This window comes from Myotis brandtii, unplaced genomic scaffold (genome assembly GCF_000412655.1).
Source record: "Myotis brandtii unplaced genomic scaffold, ASM41265v1 scaffold1733, whole genome shotgun sequence".
NCBI lineage: Eukaryota > Metazoa > Chordata > Mammalia > Chiroptera > Vespertilionidae > Myotis > Myotis brandtii.
The window spans coordinates 459,665-470,005 of record NW_005356400.1 but is presented as its reverse complement, the minus strand read 5'-3'; the positions used below and the strand labels follow the sequence as shown (position 1 = coordinate 470,005).

Genomic DNA, 10,341 nt, shown 5'->3' with positions numbered 1-10,341 from the left:
GGGGGGTCGGGGCTGCGTGTCGGGGCCGCGTGTCAGGGCCCCGTGCTGTGTGAGTATTTCCAGGTGGGCCTGTGGGTCGGTGCTCGGACGGAACTGGTGTAAGCATGTCTAACCTTAGGAGTGTTCTAACCTTAGGAGTGGCCCAGGTCACGTGGGGATGCCCGGGTGTGAAGGCCGCGTGTGAGGGCCACGTGTCGGGGCCGCGTGCCGGGGCCGTGCCCTGTTGGTGGGACGGTTTGTGGGGCCCGAGCCTGGTGAGGGTGACAGTGCTCGGGCTGGGCCTGGGGAAACGGGAAGTTCTCTCCTCTTCGGGTTGAAGAGCAGCTGGTTTTGTGTTTTACGAGAGAAACGGCAGGGAAGCGGGAGGAGGGAAGGGGTCCCGGGAGATTCTTGGAAAGACATGCGAGGTTCTTGGGAAGCAGATACCTTCAAGTCGGTGAGAAAGAGGATGTTGGGGGGTGGCCTTAGGCTCAGGGCAGAGGGGTGACCGTCCAGCCCAGGCCCGTGGCCACCGCCCGCCGGGGGCTTCTGACACGTGTCCAAGCTGAGCCTGGAGCCAAGTCCTTTCTTAGGTCCCCCAAGACCCATCCATCCTGGGTCTGGTCCCTGAACTTCCCGACACTTCCTATTGCTACATTGTAACAAAGCTCAGCAACAAAATAGCCTGTGCTCCCGGGCCTCCTGACTGCAGGGCCACGGCCGCCCAGGAGAGGGCAGCCACGTGCCGGGGACCGCCCGCCCTCCGGGACTTCCCTGGGCTTTCACGGAAGGAGCCTAACCCTAACCCTAACCCGGGGTTCGCTTACAGCCCTGGTTCCCGGGCACTGGTTTTGTCCAGCAGGTGGCGTTGGGCAGTCTGGAGACCTTGGGGGCTGGCAGGACTGGGGGAGGGGCAGGAGGATGCTGCTGGCGTCAGATGGGTAGAGGCCTCGGACCCTGCTGGACACCCTGCAAGGCACAGGCCTGCCCCCACCCACCCCAACAACAAATTAAATGGTCCACAGTGCCCGTTAGTACGTGCAGAGCTGAGAAAGCCGGCCTAGAGCAGTTGTCGGCAAACTCATTAGTCAACAGAGCCAAATATCAACAGGACAACGATTGAAATTTCTTTTGAGAGCCAAATGTTTTAAACTTAAACTATATAGGTAGGTACATTGTTATTAACTTAATTAGGGTGCTCCTAAGGCTTAGGAAGAGCCACACTCAAGGGGCCAAAGAGCCGCATGTGGCTCGCGAGCCGCAGTTTGCCGACCACTGGCCTAGAGGAAAGGCTATGAACCGCCGGAGTGACCAGAGCGAAGAGCAAGTCGGAGACGGCTTCCCAGACGTTCGGATCCAGTGGTGTCCAGTGGCGTGGGGGTGCCGGGGTGTGAGGGCCTGCGGGGCCTCGGCTTGTCCCGTTAGCCGCTGTCCCTGCACCTCGTCGCTTTTACCAAGGCTACATTTTTGGTGACTCGGGTTCTGTCCTGGGGCCCCTGCAGCTTCAGGGGGGCTCGGCCACCGGAGGTCTGTTGTCTCACAAGGCGGTTTGGAGGAAGATGGGTGTCAGTGCCCAGGGGGCGTGGCTTCCCGCTCTCCTCCCGCTAATCTCGAGTCCGAAAGGGCTGTGGCCCTCCCGAACCTCCGTGTTCACCCCCGCAAAGTGGGGTGAATAGGAAGGTGGACATCGTGTGTCCTGCTCATTGCCCACCACCCGTCACTGCAGTTACAGTTCATTGTGTCCGTAAGTTAAATGTGATCAGAATGCTTCATTTTTGCTGTGGAGATCTTAGATTAGGGTGGGCGGGCGCTTGACACGTTACTGGGGCGTTTGTGTTTCATGGATGCCAGAGGCCGGGGGGTGGGGGGCGGAGGTGGGCCTGTGGGTCGGTGCTCGGACGGCGCTGGTGTAAGCATGTCTGTGCTCTAACCTTAGGAGCGGCCCAGGTCACCGCAGGGGGACGGGTGGAGTACCAGCCTCTCTCCGGCCTCCGCTACATGTGGGGGTACCACCTCCTGAGCCTCGTCTGGACCAGCAACTTCATCCTCGCCTGCCAGCAGATGGCGGTGGCGGGGGCCGTGGCCGCCTGCTACTTCAACAGGTAGGTCCAGCTGCCCCTGCTGCCCCTGCTGCCCCTGCTGGCTGGCTTGTGTCGTCACATTGTGCGACTCAGGAATTTTTCAGTTTGGACGTGACCCCTTCAAAAGGACTGGCAAGAGCTACACGAAGCCAAAACTCTGGGCGCTTATTTGGTGGGAAAAGAAATGGTGTCCCTTCCGTCCGCCACAGGTCCAAGCTCTTTAAGATAGAAAACCCAGCAGGAAGCCAGACAGGGAAATACAGGCCGCGTGGAGGGGAGAGAGCTGGAAGGCAGGGCCTCCTGCGAGTGTCCTTCTCACCAGCTTTGCCCTGGGCCGTGTGGGGCGCCCTGGGCCGCGTGGGAACGTCCTGGGCCACATGGGACGCACTGGGCCATGTGGGGTGCCCTGGGCCGTGTGGGGCGCACCTCAGTGACGTCTGCAAACCCGAGGGGTCCGGTATAAGATGAGGAGAGTGTGCGCTCAGGGAACCACGTTGCGTCCTCAGGGAACTGCGTGTAACTATGACCTAAAACTCCTGTTCCCGTGTGTGCGAGCGAACGGCTTCCTGCCTGTGCTTCCCCGTGACTCTGCAGTGTTCACACCCATGACCTCACGGTGCCCGAGGACACGCACACCCACGCACCTTCACCCGACCTGTCTGGCGACTCTCCACATGGGGCAATTAACACCTCGGGCCAAAGAGGACCGGCCAGGACAGGCCAGGCCAGGACGCTGACAGGAAGCTCAGTCCCCGCTGGGCCAGCCCCCCTCTGATCTCCCAGACCACGCGAGCAGATAACAGGGAGTTTCTGGGGGAGGAGAGTGGAGTGGGGATGGCTCATGTCCTGAGCAGGCACCTCCTTCCTGCCCACGAAGAGCAGCTGGGGTTTCTTTTCTTTTGTTTTGTTTGTTTGTTTTAAAAATATTTTTTTATTGATTTTAAAAAGGAAGGGAGAGGATGAGAGAGATAGAAACATCAGTGATGAGAGAGAATCGTGGACCGGCTGCCTCCTGCACGCCCCACACTGGGGATCGAGCCTGCAGCCCAGGCCTGTGCCCTGACCGGGAATCGAACCGTGACCTCCTGGTCCGAGGTCGACGCTCAGTCTCGGTGGTGCAGTCGGTTCGATCTCACTGAAGCTGGAGCAGGACTCTAACTGGGAGCTGCAGTGTGACTGTGCTGAGCGGGAGGGGCTGGGAGAATGAGGCCTGTGAGAGCTGAGTCTGCATTTCACGGCGTGGCGTCCGTGGCTGAGGATCAGGAAATGGCAGGAAGCCTGCGCACAGCGGCTGGGCCCCCGGGCCCCTCCCGGCCGGGAAGCGGGGGTGCCCTCTGCCCCTGCGCCCCCTCCTGAGAAGTCCTGAGGCACACAGACCTCCTAAATGGGAACCTAAACATTCTTTAAAAAAAAAACCAAAACAAAACAAAAAACGAGGACAGGGAGCAACGTGTCAGACTCCCCTGGCCTGGCTCTCTGTGGTCAGGTCCCTGCGCTCCCATCAGCTGTCGCTCCCTGGCATTTCCTCCTCCCGGACGGACAGGGGGGACGGGACTCGGAGTTAAACACGCTCTCTTCTCCCTCCTGGAAGACTGACTGCAAAACGCGCCTCTGCCAGCTCCGGAAACCGCGGCCGCGCCCCTTCCTCTCGCAGGCCTAGGCGCCCTCAAAACCTGGACTCCGCAGGCCTCTGGCAGCGGCCCCCCTCCCCGGGCGGAGCAGTGGCTTCTGGGAAGGGCCTCGGGCTCGGGAACCGGCCTGGCGGAATCCGGAGGGTCAGGGAGGGCCGCCCAGCGCTGGCCTTGGTCTCACCCTCAGGGTTGGGGGGAGGCTCTGCCCCGCTCTCCTTCCCCTGCCTGTGCAGCTGGGCTCCGCCTGCTGGGAGCCCTGTCAGGACACGTCCATCCCGGAAATGACTCCACAGGGAGCCCTGGGAGCGGGAGGGATCAGCTGGGTGTCAGGGGCCTGGGGCTGTGCGGAAGCCAGACTTCCCGGCCGCCGGCCAGGGGAGCGCCCGTCCCTCCCTGGCCACGGTCCCGGTCCCCGGATTCCGGAGCAATTCTAACCACCCGGCCAGGCGGGCAGCGTTCCCTGTGCGATTATGCCTGGCAGAGGATTACAGTGGAACTTCTGAACATGAAGACGAGGTTACCAGGCAGCTTAAAGGGCGGGTGGAAGGGGTGGCTGCTGCGAAGAGGGAACCGGGTTTCTTTTACCCACCAGTGTTTTATTTATTTAATATATTTTTATTGACTTCAGAGAGGAAGGGAGAGGAAGAGAGAGAAACATCAATGATGAGAGAGAATCATGGATCGGCCGCCTCCTGCACACCTCCTACTGGGGATCGAGCCCACAACCCAGGCATGTGCCCTTGACGGGAATTGAACCCGGGACCCTTCAGTCCACAGGCCAATGTTCTGTCCACTGAGCTAAACCAGCCAGAGCCCCACCAGTGTTTTAAAAAGTTTTCTGTTCTATGTTTGTTTAGCAGCAGTTCTCAACCTGTGGGTCGCGACCCCTTTGGCGGTCGAATGACCCTTTCACAGGGGTCACCTAAGACCATCCTGCATATCAGATATTTACATGACGATTCATAACAGTAGCAACATTACAGTTATGAATTAGCAACGAAAATAATTTTATGGTTGGGTCACAACATGAGGAACTGTATTTAAAGGGCCAGAAGGTTGAGAACCACTGGTTTAGGGCATTGAGTGTCACCAACAGGAGTTATCTTAGCCCAGGAAATGCTTTTCCCTCAGCGGCCGACATGTAGGGACACGTTGCCACATGCTTTGCATTGCTGCTGGCTACCCGCATCCCGGCCAGGCACCTACATCCAGGCTGGGCACCCACTCCGGGCCGGGCACCCACTCTGGGCCAGGCACCCACTCTGGGCCATTTTTTTTTATTCATAACAGTAGCAACATTACAGTTATGAATTAGCAACGAAAATAATTTTATGGTTGGGTCACAACATGAGGAACTGTATTTAAAGGGCCAGAAGGTTGAGAACCACTGGTTTAGGGCATTGAGTGTCACCAACAGGAGTTATCTTAGCCCAGGAAATGCTTTTCCCTCAGCGGCCGACATGTAGGGACACGTTGCCACATGCTTTGCATTGCTGCTGGCTACCCGCATCCCGGCCAGGCACCTACATCCAGGCTGGGCACCCACTCCGGGCCGGGCACCCACTCCGGGCCAGGCACCCAGCCTGGTCTGGGCACCCAATCTGGGCTGGGCACCCACTCCAGGCCGGGCACCCAATCCGGGCCGGGCACCATTAGTGCCATCGCCCATCTGAACCAGAGTTGGTTGCTCCCCTCTCAGCAGTGGTTTAAAATACTGTCCTCGCCGAACCGGTTTGGCTCAGTGGATAGAGCGTCGGCCTGCGGACTCAGGGGTCCCAGGTTCGATTACGGTCAAGGGCATGTACCTGGGTTGCGGGCACATCCCCACTGGGGGGCGTGCAGGAGGCAGCTGATCGATCTCTCTCATCGAAGTTTCTGGCTCTCTATCCCTCTCCCTTCTTCTCTGTAAAAAATCAATAAAATATAAAAAAATAAAATAGTTTAAAATACTGTCCTCTTCTCCTGTCCCCAGGAATGAACAGGACCCTCCCCATCGCCCCATCCTGTCGTCTCTCTCCATCCTTCTCTGCTACCACCAGGGGACAGTGGCGAAAGGGTCGCTTTTGATCACCGTGGTGAGGGTTCCACGAGCCGCCCTCATGTTCATTTCCAGGGCCCTGAAGGACAAGGTGAGGCCAAGGACGGCAGGGCCGCCCGGAGGGCCCTCCTCCACCCCACCCCCTGCAGACTCTGTCCCAATCGGCTGTTTGTGCTTTTCCACCCACACAGCGGCGGGTGGGGGCGGGGGGGTGTTCCAAGTGGGTGCTTCCCTTCTTGTTTAAATGCTGAACAAATGGGAGGAATTCTTCCGAGGAAAATTTAAACCATTTTTTAAGGACATTTAGATGCTTTTTTAAAGAGGGGAAAAAAATACGCTACAAGATCCACAAGATTAGAATAATATTTGTTTGTGTTTTAATGCTAAAGTATTTCTTGCCTTTAGCATTTCCTAAAGGGCGCCGTGGGGAGTCACTGGTGTGTGTGTGTGTGTGTGTGTGTGTGTGTGTGTGTGTGAGAGAGAGAGAGAGAGAGGGAAATGGGCAAGATGACCCACATCTCGGCTCCAGAGCGGAGAACTGTGGGCCTTTGTGCGGCTGCTCCGGCTGCGTTTCCGTGCCCGTTGGCTGTGAATGGCGGTGGAACCCGAGCTCCAGGGGACAGCTGTGCGCAGGCTGTTCCTGGCCAACAGGCAGGGCAGGTGGGACTTTCCCAGCTCTGCTTTTTCAGGGTCAGAGTTCACAAACCTGACTCCCGCCGCTGGGCCTGGGGACCTGTGCTGGCCGAGCAGGGAAATGTCACCCTCTGTGCCCTTCCAGGCAGCCCCTGACCTGTCCGTGTGTTCAAGTCCAGCGCCCGAGAGGAGAGTCGGGTGGGGTCCAGGTCGGGTGGCCCAGGTTCTGATCTGGAACTGCGGGCGGCGCGGCCCTGGCCACAGTGTCCCCTTGTGTCGCTGTTGAAGTGGTGCTTTGTGGGCACTGGTTATGTGCCCACGTTAAAAAAGAGTTATGTTGAACTCTTTTGAGGGGAAATAAATTCTATGGTGAGACTTTCAGGGCCGAATTTCGAGGGATGAAAAAATGCATACATTTTGGGAATTAAAGACGCGTTTCCACCTCCAGGTGGATCCAGCTGCTCTGGCTCCTGCGTTTGGAGTTGATCCTTCAGTTTTCGGGGCCTCGGAGGAGGATGTCTTGAACAGAATCTATTTGCAGCCCCATGTGTATTTATGGGGGAAGAAACATTCTTCCGTCTGCTGCTGATCTCATAATGAAAATACAGCCCGGCCGGGTGGCTCAGTGGTTGAGCATCGACCTGTGAACCAGGAGGTCACGGTTCGATTCCTGGTCAGGGCACATGCCCAGGTTGGGGGCTCGATCCCCAGTGGGGGGCCTGCAGGAGGCAGCTGATCCGTGATTCTCTCTCATCATTGATGTTTCTCTCTCTCTCCCTTTCTCTCTGAAATCAATAAAAAATATTTAAAAATTCTAAAATAATTAAAAAAAATAGACATGAGACAGACTAACAAGAGAAAATGGCCCCATTTAATCACGTGTGTGTATGGGAGCTCCATGCACATGCGAGGTTCAGAGAGAGACAGGGAAGTGGGGGGAGAGGACCTCTGAGCTGGGGACGAGGTCCCTGCCAGCCAACACGAGGAACAATGTGCAGTAAGGAGACGTCTGTCCTGCTGTACAAATAGGTCGGAAATGTTATTCTGGTGGCCACTCTATGGACAAGGCCCGCATCCAAGTTCTTTAAGGGAGAGTAAGCGTTTCTTATGAGCCCGCAGGGTCTCGCCTGCCTTCAGCTCTGAATATTTCACATGCCGAAGGGATGTAGACAGACATATAGATATGTATTTGTATGTATGTGTGTATATGTAGTGATATAGAGATGTAGATATGGAAATATAGATACCTCTTTGTGTTTGTATGTATGCGTGTGTGTGTAATCATGAGTTAGTGAGCAGTCGGGCACCTCGCCTCCCCTCCCTGTGCTGCTAGCATCTTACCCTCCAGGGCAGCAGCCGTCCCTCACGGTAAAGAAGTCAGGCTGGTCCCTCCGGCAGAGGTCTGAAAGGTCACTCACCCCCCGAGGCCCCGGGGACCGAGGGCCGCACTCCCTCTGAGCGATGTGTCCCTTCCCAGGCTCGGGAGGACGTGCTCCTGGGCCTTGCAGGCTGCCCCTGCGTGGTCCTCGCTGGGTGAATGGCACACCCACCGCGGCCAGGCTGGGAGGTCTCCAAGTTTCCTGCCAGTGAATCGCCGTTGGGAGGAGAGCATGTCCACCGAAGGCCAGAGCTCCTGGGCCTCCCAGAGGCCTGTGTCAGGCTCGTTGTCAGGCCCCGGGGGCGATTCTGTAATGATTCACGCTGGCCTTGCACACAGGTCCAGGCGACATCTCACAGGACTAACTTCTCTCTTAAAATGCAGCCCTGAACGTCTCACTATCGGATTCATTTCCCAAAAAAGTTAGACTTGAATCTTTTTTTCGTGCGACCACAGGACTAGTGTCTGCAAAGCATACTTTGTTTTACTGACTTCGGGGTGTGAATTTGTCATGACGCTGAGCTGGTTTGAAAAAGCAAAGTCTCACATTGAAGACACTTGGAGGGAGGTGAAGGGAGAGAGGTTTTTACTCGAAGTAGGGGCTAGCGGTTACCTTTGATAGCACATGTGAGCAAACCCACTTCCCTTCCTGTTGAGGGCGACAGCGGGGTAACAGGTGAGCCCACGAGGGAGACACCTCGGTCGTCAGTAATAATAATAATAACAACTCGTGGCCGTGGCGTGTGCAGCAGGGGATTTCTCACACTCTGAGCGCCGCTGCAGGGCGTCCCCAGGAGTGTGAGCTCCGGGAGAAGCAGTCGCAGAGCCTGCCGCTCGCCTCCCCTCCGGTGGTCCTGACTCTGTCCTTTGCTTCTGCTCCTGACCCGCAGCGGAGCGCCTGGTCCAGGTGCCTGCTCAGGTGCTGCTCCTGCTGCCTCTGCTGCCTGGACACACACCTGCGCCATCTCCACCAGGTAGGTCTCCACGCGGCCCGGGACGCGCAGCGGGGCCGCGGGTGGGCTCGTCTCGGAGGTCAGGGGTCGTCCTGTAGGTCAGGGGTCGTCCTGTAGGTCAGGGTCTGTAGGCACTGGGTCGTGTAACTGTTTTAGGCTTCTGGGCCCTTCGGCCGTGGTCGTGGGCGAGCAGCCACGCACGGAGGGAAGTGGCCGGCCCGCGTGTGTTCAGGGAAGCTTTCCTGTGGGCACCGACGTTTGAATTCCATAGAATCTTCACGTGTCCAGAAATCTGTGTTTTCCCAACCATTTAAAACATGTGAAGAGTGTGGTTCCCTCCGGTGGGGGCCAGCGGGCTGCCGGCGGCCGTGGGCTGGGCGCGCAGGCCTAAAGGGGACAGCTCGTTGGCGCCATTCTTCAAATTCGGAAAGAAAGGCGCCGCTCTTCTCAGAGCTCAGCGGAAGGGGCAGAGATCAGCGAGTGCAGTCTGTCAGCGACAGCTCGTTCTCAGCGTCTTCTCCGCGACTGTCATTTCCCTGAAACAGGAAGAGCTGCCCCCCTGACTTTATGTATTTCCCTGCCTTTCCCGCTCAAGCTGTAAATATATTCCTGTAAAAGTCAGGAAAGCTGCACACTGTGATGGTTTGAATTTCAGATGTTTTTTTCTCTCTGGAGTCTCTCAAACTGAGGAAATTTGCGTATGTTTTATGTTTCTGTCGCTAATCTAGGAGATTTTAATAGCCCTTCGTCACGTGTATGCAAAGCTGTGTTTTTGTGAGGGAGCAGGCTGTTTTCATTTAAGCATCCACAGAATCTCACTTAGCCAAGCTCTTCTGCGCTAAAGACGTGAGCACTGATTGGACGTCCTTGTTTACGGCTCCTAAGTGGCACCAAGAACGCCTCTCATTGTTGGGGGAGAGGGGAGTCTTCTGTGCTCAAGCCCTATCTTTAAGGCTCTTCCTAAGGACCTGGGAGTGCCTTTCGTTTCCACTGGGGCTGCCGTGAGCCAGCAGGTATGACTCAGTGAGACCCCGCACCTTTCAGAGGAGTGGGCGGAGCCGGGCCTGGGGCTGCCTGTCACCGTGGACTAGGCCCGCCTCCCTCCTCAGAGCTGTGCACCATCCAGACACCGCTTACTCCACAGAGACCCGCGATGTGTTATGAAAACGTACCGGGATAAGGGGCATGGGTACAGGAAAAGCAAGGCTGAGAAGGCGGGGGCGGACTAGAAAGACAACAGTAGCAGGACCGCCAATAGGCAAATATGGCCCAGCCGGCGGGCTCAGTGGGTGTGCGTCGGCCTGTGAACCAGGTTCCATTCAGGTCAGGGCACAGGCCCGGGTCGCGGGCTCGATCCCCAGTGGGGGGCGTGCAGGAGGCAGCCGGTCCATGATTCTCTCATCATTGATGTGTCTCTCTCCCTCTCCCTTCCTCTCTGAAATCAATAAAAATATATTTTTTAACAAAAAAGACAAATACGTTGGCCTGTGGCTCTATGGGCCTGAGTGGAGTTGCCCTCCCCTGGCTGTGGTGTGTAAACACAGGGCCTTTCCATGACCCGCTGTCCCTCGTGTTGGAACTGCCCGGGGAAGCCTAGGGCTCCCTTTGGACGGTGGGGAAAGAGAGATGAGCGAGGAGAGGTGGCCCT

General features: G+C 57.1%; 1 protein-coding gene across 6 annotated transcripts in view; it reads left to right on the top strand.

Annotated features, from left to right (window-relative positions):
* Nucleotides 1-10,341, top strand: part of SLC44A3 (solute carrier family 44, member 3) — a 30,023-nt gene that overhangs the window by 11,596 nt on the left and 8,086 nt on the right. For 5 of the 6 annotated variants that reach the window (XM_014537121.1, XM_014537119.1, XM_014537123.1 and 2 more), the window contains 3 exons: nucleotides 1,916-2,081; nucleotides 5,664-5,820; nucleotides 8,631-8,714. In XM_014537121.1, the coding sequence (XP_014392607.1) occupies nucleotides 1,916-2,081; nucleotides 5,664-5,820; nucleotides 8,631-8,714 (407 nt within the window). Of the gene's footprint in view, nucleotides 1-1,915; nucleotides 2,082-5,663; nucleotides 5,821-8,630; nucleotides 8,715-8,964; nucleotides 10,022-10,341 lie in introns of those variants that run through there. The other variant, XM_014537122.1, reaches the window with a different exon arrangement.